This window comes from Zonotrichia leucophrys, chromosome 18 (genome assembly GCF_028769735.1).
Source record: "Zonotrichia leucophrys gambelii isolate GWCS_2022_RI chromosome 18, RI_Zleu_2.0, whole genome shotgun sequence".
NCBI lineage: Eukaryota > Metazoa > Chordata > Aves > Passeriformes > Passerellidae > Zonotrichia > Zonotrichia leucophrys.
In genome coordinates, this window is record NC_088187.1 from 2,883,552 (window position 1) to 2,895,594 (window position 12,043).

At 44.1% G+C, this 12,043-nt stretch overlaps 1 protein-coding gene across 6 annotated transcripts in view; it reads left to right on the top strand.

The window, feature by feature from the left end:
- UNK (unk zinc finger) overlaps positions 1–12,043 on the top strand; it is a 45,511-nt gene that overhangs the window by 19,517 nt on the left and 13,951 nt on the right. For 4 of the 6 annotated variants that reach the window (XM_064728853.1, XM_064728855.1, XM_064728858.1 and 1 more), the window contains exons 3-10: positions 1,273–1,449; positions 1,890–2,020; positions 2,144–2,279; positions 4,357–4,474; positions 5,413–5,497; positions 7,272–7,414; positions 8,680–8,727; positions 9,589–9,789. In XM_064728853.1, the coding sequence (XP_064584923.1) occupies positions 1,273–1,449; positions 1,890–2,020; positions 2,144–2,279; positions 4,357–4,474; positions 5,413–5,497; positions 7,272–7,414; positions 8,680–8,727; positions 9,589–9,789 (1,039 nt within the window). The remainder of the gene's footprint in view (positions 1–1,272; positions 1,450–1,889; positions 2,021–2,143; positions 2,280–4,356; positions 4,475–5,412; positions 5,498–7,271; positions 7,415–8,679; positions 8,728–9,588; positions 9,790–12,043) is intronic. The other 2 variants (XM_064728854.1, XM_064728859.1) reach the window with 2 other exon arrangements.

The following is a 12,043-nucleotide window of genomic DNA, read 5'->3' on the forward strand; positions in this document are numbered from 1 at the left end:
ATAGCAGCTCGTGTGCTCCGGGCCTGCTGCAGAGACACTGCTGAGGGTGGCTTAGATGGGAATTGAGCTCTTGGGAACTCACTGTGCCCATGAGCTTCAGCATCTTCAGCAACAGCTCAATGAGACAAATGAGTTTGGAAACACTCTGTTCTCTAAATCTCTGACTCCCAGCTCCTGCTCACTAGCAGGGTAACTTAGTTCCTCCTCTTTCTTCAATCTGTGAAAAACTTTGTCCTCCAGTCTGCCTCCTGAGTTATCTGTCTCAGCTTTTTAACTCATATCAGTTTATTTTGTCTTTCTGAACTTTTAAGAAGCCAGTAGAGAACTGAGAGGTACACAGAAAGGGCAGCATGAGGAGGAGTTTGGGTTTTTTAGGTGTTCTCTCCCCATGACTGCAGCAGGTTTAACTGCAAATCTTTCTGCTGTGTGTGTGGCAGACCCCAGCAATTAAGGGGTTAACCCAGTAATATAACTTTAGCCATGTGACAGATGTGGGATAAATAGTGTAGCCAAACTGTGGTCAAATATGGAGAGTGTTTTATAGAGACATGCTGTAAAAAGATGGAATTTCAGTTCCCTTTTGTGGTGCCAGTATAAACATACAAAAATGCTATTTATTGGCAAAACATTTTTTGTTTTAATTTTTCAACTTGATTAAGTAAAGTTTTTGTGACTACAACAGAATGGAATAGTCCCTCAGGCCTGAGGCTTGTTTCAACACTTTCTTCCTTGCTAGGAGAGATCTGGAAGGAACTGGAAATGGGATGTTTGTGGGCTTTGGCTTCCAGATCACTGGATCATACATGGCTCAGACTCAGTGAATGAAAGCCATTGTCATCTAGGAACCTTTGCTCCTTTGTATTTTTACCTTGATGCTGCTATATCTGAACTTTCCCCATTCCATCTTGTTATATTTCTGTTTTACTTCTCAGTGTAGATTGTTTTTCTGCCTAAAAGGGGAAACAAAGCAAATGGTAGTTTTGTAATTATCCTTCCTTCTCCTACATCCTTGCTCTTTTCCAGATCCCTGGCAGCCACTCGTCCTGAATAATAAGGTGCTGCTGGATTAATAATCCAGTTTTCTTTTAGGGAGGGAAACTCTTACATCCTTTGTAGTGATATGTTTGGGGGTTCTCAGCATTAGAGAAGGGGTAGATTTAGCTAAGGTGGTGTCAACTGCAGCATCTTCTCTGTACAAAATGTCTTCTGGTAGTTGAATCCCTCACCTGTGTGACTAAACCTTGTCTGCTCCTCCCCTCCTTCCTTCCTCAGGTGTCCCTTCTTGCATAGAACTACTGGAGACACAGAGAGGAGGTATCACCTGCGCTACTACAAAACTGGAATCTGCATCCACGAGACAGACTCCAAGGGGAACTGCACCAAGAACGGCGTGCACTGCGCCTTTGCTCACGGGCCCCACGACCTGCGCTCACCCGTCTATGACATCAGGTCAGTAGAGCCTGGGGCTCCTGGGAAAATTGTCATTTCTGTGCCCAAATGCACAAGGAGATAAAGGAAAAGGTAATTTATGTACCCAAGTGAAAAGGGAGATGATTGAAGGACAGTAATCCTAATAGCTTGCCAAGTGTTGGCGAGATATCCCTTCCTAATAAGGCAAATATAAAAAACCTCAAGGGATGGTTCTCAAAATGGGGGAAAGGATCACATTTTGGAATGTGATGGAGGGGGTCAAAACAGTGCATCTGGAATTCCCAGGGTATGAAGACTTATTTTTGTTGCAGTTGCTGTTCAGCTAAAGATGTTCTGACAAAACATGCATGGCTGAAATGCACCCACTTAGCAAATGCTCCAGTATGTCAGTTTTTACACACATTTGTCTGACTCTTCCTCTGCTCAGTCTGTTTGTTCATTTAACTCTGTCCCTGAAGAGAGCTTCAGGCAATGGAAGCTTTACAGAATGGTCAGACAACATCTGAAGGAGGCATTGAGGGTCAGTCTGCAGTCGCTGCCAGCCATGCCATGATAGAGAAGATACTCAGCGAGGAACCAAGGTGGCAAGGTAAGTGTCACTGTGGGGCTGGGAAAGTTTGGTCTCTGTGGAGTGCCTGCTCCTGTCCTAAACTTTTCTGTAGTAAATATGGATTGTGGTCATTTCTCTTAACTCATTGGGGGTTTTTTGCAGATACAACCTATGTGTTGGGAAACTACAAGACAGAGCAGTGTAAGAAGCCCCCCCGGCTCTGCCGCCAGGGTTATGCCTGCCCCTACTACCACAATAGCAAAGACAGGAGACGAAGTCCAAGAAAACACAAATACAGGTACTGTGATCCTGGGTAGTGTACTTCCCAGCTGAATGGTGCAGTATGTTGGAAATCTGTGGTGCAGGAGGCAGGATTTTGACCACTAGATAGTTGTTTTTAGTGTATCTCCAAGCCATGTACTGAGAGGTGTGATGGATTGTTATTTCTTCCTAGCAGAAAGATAACAAACTAAACAAGGAGTTTTCCTGTATATAGTAACCAGTACTCTAATAAATGAATTGTTAAATCATGTTTGATTTAACTCTGATTTTATAGCAAAGAGAACCTGTGTCTGGCTTTCCCTTACCACACAAACCTCTGCTTTAGAAAGCAGTGCAGGGAACAGAAAACAAAAGAAAGTTTTAATCCCCATCTAGAAACAAACTCATCCAACAATGTGTTCATGGTAAAGGATTCAGAATCATCAGGCTGCTTGTTGTGTATGCCTGGTGATGGGGATCATGAGGAGGGACTGTAGCTGGACATGCATCCTTAACCAGCTGCTAAAGGCTCTGCTTTTGAGGCACCAGGGTGTTCTGTCACTCAGCTGTCACTGGATTTTTCAGTGTGCTGTGTCTCCCTGAACGCATTTCATCCAAATTATAGGCCCTCATTTCCTCCAACACAACAGAGCTTTTGTTGTGGTCTCAGTGGGGCTTTCCCTTAGTTCCTTTTTGAAAAACACAGGAGCAGACCAGAAAGCCGGGAGAGAAAATACCAGGGATGTTCTCGCTTCTCTTCCCCACCCCCAACATTCACAGAAATTTTTGAACTGAAATTCCATATTTAAAAAAATTAAACAGGCAGCAATCAAAGGAACATTAATCTCAATGCTTTAAGGGGAAATAGAACCACTGGGGCAGTCTTCAGGCAGCAGCTATTATTTGCTTTTTGCCCCTCTCTGGGCCCTTTGGGAAGGGAAGAGCTGAAAGCTTTGCTGCTGCTCTCCACTCACTTCTGTGTTTTCCCCACCCCAGCTGATGTGGCTGTGCTGGTGCTGCTATCTGCTTCCCTCTGCTGTTGTTTGAGGGAATGGTTAAGAGCATAAAGAGCAGGGGAAGTAGGTCACGGCAAAAATTCAGATCTGGGAAAAGGAACTGTTCCTGGCTGGGAGAAAGAAACGGACTTGCCTTTTCCCCAGTGACCTGACTCAGCCTCTTTTCCACATGGCCACACTATAAACCTGGAAACATACTGCTGTAAGGGTATTATGTGTTTTAGGATTAGCCAATTAACTTCTTAGCTTTCTATGAAGGTGCAGTTCCAAAACAGAAACCAGACCCAGCGTCTCTGACACTAATCACATCAGCTGCTGATATTGTTATGCTGGTTCAAGTTGTATTTCGTTTCAAGTAGAGAATTAAGCCATGGTTTTTTCATTGGGAAATTGGAAGAAGGGGGAGAAGATGCAATAGCAGCTGGGTGGGGGCTGGGGAAGCAGCAGCCAAGCAGATTATACAGCTGAGGGTGGGCAGCCAAACCTGCCCCCCACTGAGGAATTGTAACATCACAGAATGGTTTGGGTTGGAAGGGGCCTTAAAGCTCTTCTTGTTCCACCCTTGCCATGAGCAGGAACACCTTTCACTATCCCAGGCTGCTCCAAGCCCCATCCAGTTCCAGGGATCCAGGGGCAGCCACAGCTTCTCAGGGCAACCTGTGCCAGGGCCTCACCACCCTCACAGGGAAGAATTGCTCCCTTGTATTTAATCTAAACCTATTCTTTTTCCATTTAAAGCCATTCCCCCTTGTCCTGGCACTCCAGGCCCTTGTCCAAAGTCCCACTCCAGCTCTCCTGGAGCCCCTTTGGGTGCTGGAATGGGCTCTGAGGTCTCCCTGGAGCCTTCTCCAGGCTGAGCACCCCCAGTGCTCCCAGCCTGGCTTCAGAGCAGAGGGACCCTCAGAGCCCCTTTTTGGCTCTCTCTGAACTTGCCCCAGCAGGCCCACATCCTTCTGATCTTGGGGTACCCAGAGCTGGATGCAGCCCTCCAGGAGTGGATCAGAGGGGAGAATCACCTCCCTCCACCCACCCAAAGTAATCAAAGCTCAGAGCACGCCTGTGAGTCTGATGCCTTCTCCTCCTTCTTTAATTGCACAGATCTTCACCGTGTCCCAGTGTGAAGCACGGGGACGAGTGGGGAGATCCCAGTAAGTGTGAAAATGGAGACTCCTGCCAGTACTGCCACACTCGCACAGAGCAGCAGTTCCACCCAGAGGTACAGTAACTCCTCACTCCCCTTGGAAAAGCAAAAGCATTCCAGTCTTACAAAGTAAATCACTGTGCCAGGTGGGAGAGGGTGTGGGCTGCTTGTACTGTGGTCCTGGGATACAGAGAAGCTGCATGTTGGGAGTAAGCTGCAATTCAGCTGCTTGACAGAATAGACTGTATGGGAGGTAAGAAAAGTGGGGGAAAATTCAAGTGTAGGAGCAGGGTCAGGTTTGGGGATCCTTTGGAAAGCACAATGTGGGTCTGCATGTGAGCAAACAGCATCTGTTTCCTTGACTAAGAGTTTGTGGTTCATGTTGATAGCACTAAACACCACCAAGCTCTTAGCTGTGAGCATGCCCAGAGCATTCCAATATCCTTACAGAAAGTGTAATTAAGACCTTTTCCTAGTCTGCTTCATGTTACAGTGTTGAAAAGCTTTGTGGGGCCCGTATCTGCACAGTAACCATTGTCACCGCCTGTCAAACTGGGGGGAGAGGGAATTACCCATTTGCTACAGTCCTTGTCAATGGTTTGTTATTTTCCTTGCAAACATGTGGCTGCAACTTTCTGTGCTGTCATCTGTCAGCTGTTTCCTACCTTTTGCCATTTGTAATGTCCATGGAGCTTCCAGTGAGTCTGAGGGACTTCATGGCAGATGGTGCCCTTTGGGTGAGCTGGTGTGTGGTGGGTTGGTCTCTGGGTGAGGTCTAGCTGTCATGGGCATATTTGGGTGTTTCCAGAACTATAGTGGGTTTTCCTTTCTTTGAAGCAAAGCACTGAAATGGTCACCCTGAGCTCTGCTGGCCTTTGCACCTCTTATCTGTGTCCCTACCTTGCTGTCAAATTTCTTCATAGTACTTCTGTACCTGGTGGTCGCTGTTATTTTCTGTTCATTTCTGTTTGGTGTTTTTTTTTGTTTTGTTTTGTTTTTTTTCCCACCCTTAGATCTACAAATCCACCAAATGCAATGATATGCAGCAGTCTGGCAGCTGTCCCCGAGGACCCTTCTGTGCCTTTGCACACGTAGAACGTACGTGCACGACTTCTCTCATCTTTCCTGCATGTTTGAGCTATGGAAAGCTTCTGACCAAGGGAATTTAAATGTACAGCTGCAAAACCAGAGCTTCTGTGAAGGGTTAACTTTGATTTCTGTAAAACTGTGCTGGTGTGGGAGGTGTTGGCAGAGCTGGAGGCAGTAGGTGGCCTGTAGGACTCAGCCTTTAGCTCTCACTGCTCTGTCTCTTGAAGGATCTCCCTCTGTTCCCTCTCTCCTGCTCAGTTCTCTGGTGTCAGTTCAGGAGGATGGAAATGGAGAAAGCTGCTTTTCTGTGCATGGATAAACTGTACCTAGCTAAATTGCCAAGTGTCATATCTTAAAAAGCTGAAGATAAAATTGCTGATTGTAGATAATTTATTGATCAATTTTAAAAAAAGCTATTTTATTCTTTGTGAAGTTTTGCTTAGAGTTTAAGTCTTTAAGTCAGGTTGGAAAAGAAAAATATGCAGCTTTTTTTTTTTTACTGCTTTATCTCAAATCCTCTTTTCTCAATAGCTCCCTGACTTATAGGGCATTATTTCAATCCTCAGTTTAATCAACTATAAACTAGTGATGCAGTTTTGGTTGTGGAAGTTCTACCTACAGGTGGTCCTAACATTCATAAATAATGGTTAGTTCCTGTCCTAGGGCTCCTCCTCATTTGCTGCTCTGCAATCTCACTGCTGAATTTGCAATTATTAGAGCAGGTTATTCACTAGATTTGTTCTGATACTGACTCACTACATGGCCTTGAGAAAATCTCTTTGTTATTTGATTATCCTTTGTAAATGAGGGAATTAGTAATTGCTGCCTTTGACAAGGAATGGGGAGAGTAAATTCCCTACAGGTTGTGCTGTTCCTTTTATAGGAAGCCTTGTTGACAAGCAGTAATTATAGCTGGAGCTGTGGGCTGTAATGGACCAAAACACAGCAGTGCAGCCACACAGTGGGATCCAGCAAGCTTTAGAAAATGAAATCTTGATAAAGGAACAGTGTTTAGCAAACTTCCTTGGGTATAATATAGTATTTTTGTTTAGGGATGTCCTACTCCTACTAAGATTACTGCACTTGATATTATATTATATTAATTAGAGTAACATTCTGTGGCACTTAGGTCATTCCAACTTGGTTATTTCTTGTGCTGTCTTATGGATTTGTATCTTTTAGTCCTTCCTACAAGGTCAACAAGGACAGGCCAAATGCAATTAAAATAACAGGAGTCCATTTATTATATCTGCTCTTAACCTGAGTTTTACTGATTAATAGCAAGAAACCAGCATTTAGAGGATATTGAAATATAGATGTAGTGTCAGTTCTATGGTTTTTGTGAAGATGCTGAGTGTTAGATGTAAATCCTACAAATCTGCAGCATCTCTACCTTCCAAACCAGTGCCACTTTTTTTGGTAATGATTTGTACTGAGCAGATGGAAACTTTAACTCCCTCAGCTAATTATAATGCACCCATCAACTCTGTGCCAAGCAAAGAAGGAAACTCTGCTTAGTTCAAGAGAGCTGAATGAATAACACACAATTCATGCAGGGAAGATAATTTTGGAGCAGCATTAACGAGCAGCACAGTGTGGATGTGATGACAGCAAAAACGTGAGGAATATTAGATAAGCAAACAAGCCAAATAAGGTTCCTCCTCACTCCTACATTTATAAGTAGAGTATTTTTCCTCTCAGGAATATTGGGTGTCCTTGTTCCTGGATGTTTTGTGCTCCATGGCTGAGCTCTGAGGGTGTCCCTGTGCTTTGTCTCCCGCAGAGCCGGCGCTCAGCGAAGATTTGCAGCAATCCTCGGCCGTGTCCAGCCCCACGCAGACAGCACCTGTGATGTACATGCCCTCAGCAGCTGGGGACTCTGTTCCAGTCAGCCCTTCCAGTCCTCATGCCCCAGACCTTAGCAATGTATGTAGCCCTGTGGAGAAGCCTTGTCCATGTTGTGTAAATCTGTGTTTCTCTGAGTCTCTGTTCTTTCTCCCAAGCAAAGTATCCCAAAGCCCAGAGGATATGAAATTTTTCTCCTAGTTCTCAGCTCCATGCTTTTTAGAGGGAGCTGGTTTTTTGGAACATACATTCAGTGGCTTTAGTATTGTCCTCTCACATATAAAAATCCCAGGCCTTCCTTTCTGTGCAGGGTTTGTTGATGTACTTTCAGGAGAGTGGAATACATCCGCACATGCAGTCCCAACTCCTTCCTGTTTGGAGGTACATATTGGGCTCAGCTTCCACGACCTATAATTGAGGGCTGTGAGCCAACAGCCTCTAAAGTACATAGCTACAATTGAGTTTGTTTACATATGTAATCTCAGAGCCTTAGCCTGTGCATATTGTGTGTTGCATTATAGGATATCCTTCGTTCCCTCCCTCTTGGACTTTTGGAGATAGCTAAACTCTGGGATATGTTTCAGTAATGCCTCCAGATTGTTGGCAGTTAGTTGTCCATACAAGACAGGAGATGTCTAAGTGTTGAACAGATACTCAAGATTCAGATTAGAAACCCATGGAATGCTAGACTACGTTTTTATTTAGCTTTTTCTTTTTTTTCTGTTAAGTCTTTCCTGTTTGTACTGCACTTGATAAGGTGTGTAACCTTTTCAAATGGTTGGCCGAGGTTTTGAGAAGGTACAGTGACATGAATTTAACTCATTTGAAACTGGTCAGACTGAGGTGAACTCATCTAGGACCTCTGCTTTATTTTATTCCCTCTCTTTGAAAAGAGAAGCTGTGTTTGAGCCAATCTAGCAGTTCATAGCTGTCCTGAATTGGATTGCAGGTAGAATTGCAAACACATCTTGAAAAGTCTGGACATAATATTGTCTCTTACTAAATAACACTGGAAAGCAATAAAAACCCCTCCATCTTATGAAGGTATTGTTTAAATTCACTGAAAACTGCAGGGCAGTTGAAGATATCTCCTACTTTTAGGCTGTTTAGGTCTTGTCTATCACAAGCTCTTAGTCTTTTAAACAGTCTTTCCTAATCCTTGGATATGTGCCAAATGGCAGCACATGTCTGTCTATGACTTCATCACTCCACAGGGCATCTGCATGTAGCTTGCAAACAAATATGGCTTTGCTGGTGATCATTTTACATGATGAATTAATCAGAGAAAAAGGTCCCTGTAGCAGCCAGCCTCACGTGGCCTGTTCTGTTTTGTATTTGTACTGTAGGTGTGGAATAAATCAGGAACTCTGCCAACTAGCCCCACCTCCACCACAGTGAGTAGTTATCTTTGTGACTGTAGGGAAGCGTGGACAGCAGAATGTCTGTATAAAAATAAAATAAAAACATTGTAGGCTGCTCCTTTTTTTTTTCCCTAATGCCAGCCCAGACTGTTCCACATTTGAATGTGTGATGTCTGAAGCACAGTCGTGCTTGCCAGTGGAGGCTAATAATTATTTGTCCCAGAGAAATGGGAAATTTGTGTTCATCCAAGTGGACACATTCTCTAAAACTCAACTTCTTTTGCTGCTGTCTGTGGCTTCATCTACAGTGCAAAACTAGCCTTGTTGCATGTGATTGTGATCCCTGGTATTAGTCCAAAGAATGGAAGTGTTGGAAATCATTGGGGTTTTTTAATGCAGCTGTTGATACCTGACTTGTGTCTGCATTAAAACTCTGAGATTTCCAATTGGAAAGCAAAAAACAGAGTATTACATATAGCTCAGATATGCCTGACTGTTGTGGAACCTTTCCAGGTTCCACACCACCACCCAGAGTCAGACAGGACCCACTGTAGCCTAAGGAAAGGGAAGGGAAGAGTTTTGTGGTCATTTTGGGAACCTGATCAGTCACCTCTGAGGCTTCAGGAAGAAAAATGTCACTAGAGCTGTAGGTTAGATTTTCCAAGACTGCACTCCAAAGTAACAACAATAAAACCATAATTGTGGGACTGTGTAAATTCAGTGGAGCTTTTTCCTGTCTGTTTAATGAGTGTTTACTGGAAGCTTGTATGGTTGTGTTGGCTGTCAGTGAAATCAATCCACAAACAGTGACATGACTGAGCCCTTCCATGGATGCCTCTTTGAGCAGTTCCTGCTGTCTGGCTGTTCTTTCCTGACCCTTGTTCCCTCTGTTAGATTCTTTGTAGGAACAGCAGTCTTGGAAGCCCATCTAATATATGTGGGTCTCCTCCTGGTGCCATTGGGAAGCCCCACAGCTTGGAGAGCATTGGTTTTCCTCCAGACTCAGTCACAGCAGCTGGCAGCTACAAGAAAGCACCGGGGTTTGAGCGAGAAGATCAGGTTGGGGCCGAGTATTTGAAGAGTTTCAAATGCCAGGTTAGTGGGGAATATTGGCTGGAAGAGTTTGGGGGGATGAGAAAGAATAAGAGATTGCCCAGTCTAGCTTGAATGGGGTTTTGTTTCTGCTGGAACAAAAGAGGGAAAGCACTGTTCTGGTATGAGCAGCTTCTGGATCTCTGCTCTTGTTTTCAGTCTCCCTTCCAGCCTCTTCCATCTCACATCTGGTCTTGTCTCCCTTGCTGCCATCACACACCCAGTCTGTAGAAATCAAATTGCTGCTTGTTTTCCTAACCCCTCTCAACTTCTGTCCTGTGTTGACCCAGGGTAGCTTCCCACATCACTTCTTGCTCTTTCTTTTTCTATGTCTAGGCCCTTGCCAGGAGTTGCTGTGTCTTTTGCTGTATTGTCTCATGGAAACTCATCCTTCTTTCTGTCTTTCCACTCCAAACTCTTACCTTGATCTCCATCATTTGGTTTGTCCTCTGTTCACCATTCCTCTGGTGTCAGAAGATGTCATGTTAGTTGTCTCTTGCTTCTGTGGCTGTATCATTCTGATCCTTGACTCTGTCCTGTGCCTTCTGTATTAAATTAGAATTCCTCATTCTTATTTGAAGAATCCTCTGAACATTACCCAACCCACATCTCTTAATGACATTCCCTCTTATCCCTTTTGGATATCCCACTCTTGCCTTACTTCTTCCTGGTGTCATGCTTTATTCATGCTGCTCCCTAGGCCTGGAACAATCTCTCCAGCTCTTTTGCCACACTCAGTTTCTTGCTGTGAATTTCCTTTCTTGGTGTTACAATTAATAATTTCTCTGCACCACCCCTTCCAACCTGTGCCCAACCCAGAGCTTGGGTTTTTGTTTCAGTTTTTATTTCTCACTGGGTTTGTAATTTTATCTTGATTTAGGGGGAGGGGGGAATGGCTCCTTGTATGAGGAGGTGCCTGCAAATGTATCTCCTGCAAGTTCTTTTGGACAAGAGTATAAAAAGGCATAAGAATACCAGGTCTGTGTTGCCTGAGAACAGAGAGGACAAGAAGTGCTGCTTTCAGCCTGGCCATGTTTTCACTTTGGTCTGTGACATTAAAGAAGTCAGTCTTAATGAGCATGTACTGCTGTGAGAAAACTGTGGAAATATCCTGTCCAGACAAGGTCTTGCATAAAGTAGTTGAATTTAGCAGCAGACTCCATGGGTTTTATTTATTTTTATGGCTTTGGGAAAATATGGCCAAGCTTTGCAGTAGGGCCAGACTTGAGCACTGTTTAGTCTAATTAAAATGATGCAGTGACAAATCCAGATTAAGCTATATGCATGTGTGCTCTCTTATCAATGCTCCCTTTGTCTGGCCTAGGGGGGATGTGCCTTAGGAAACTGCAAATTGCTGCAACACATCTTTGGGGGCAAAGAGCAGAGCATGCTGTGATCTTGGCACTTCTTGCAGGCACAGCAGCTTGTAACAGTTGTTTAGAAACAAAAGGAAAAACATGTCCTCCTTCTCTGTGGCCTGTGCTGCAAAGGAGGAGAGAACCCAGAGCTGGAGGACTGAGAGAACCCCTGGCTGCTGCCAGCAGGGGCAGGGTGCCAAGGAGGCCCTGCTTTGGAGAAAATGGGCAGCAAGCCTAAGCCAAGGAGAAAAGGGATGGAGCATGAATAGGACTTGTAAAAGGAGGGCCAGATGATGAGCATTTGTATCTGGAGTCAGAGCTGTGCTACAAAGATACTGTATTCACATAACTGCTTAATTGTGTGCTTTAATTAAGCAAAACCTGTGTTAAACAGGAATAAATAGCTATTAAGGTATAGACAGAAGTAATCACAGTTGCCTTGTGCTAGGCTTCTACACACAAGATTAGGTGTCTCATAAGTGTCCTGATTTAATTTTACTTTAATCTATAATTACTTACTTTTAAAATTCTACTGTAATTCCCTTTGGCTGCAGTGAGCACCAGAGATTCTCAAATACCCTGTAAATTAGATCAATAATGAGGCATTTAACTTTGTCAGCTCCTGTGTGAGGAGACAGCCTGGCTCAGTTCTGCAATGGCCTTGTCATTTTTCCCCTGTAGAATTTATACAAATAGTTGCTATCTCATTAGAATGAAAAATGCACCTTCAGTCTTAATAGATTCCACATAGTTTATGGTAAGGCTGAGCCAGCAGTTAAAGCTAAAAATACTTTTCCCAAGTCCCAGAAGATTTAGCAAGCTGGAAAAATGCTGGCTGCACTGGAAGGACTTGAATGCCACAACCAGGAGGTGTTCCCAAGTCTTGAGACACAGCACAG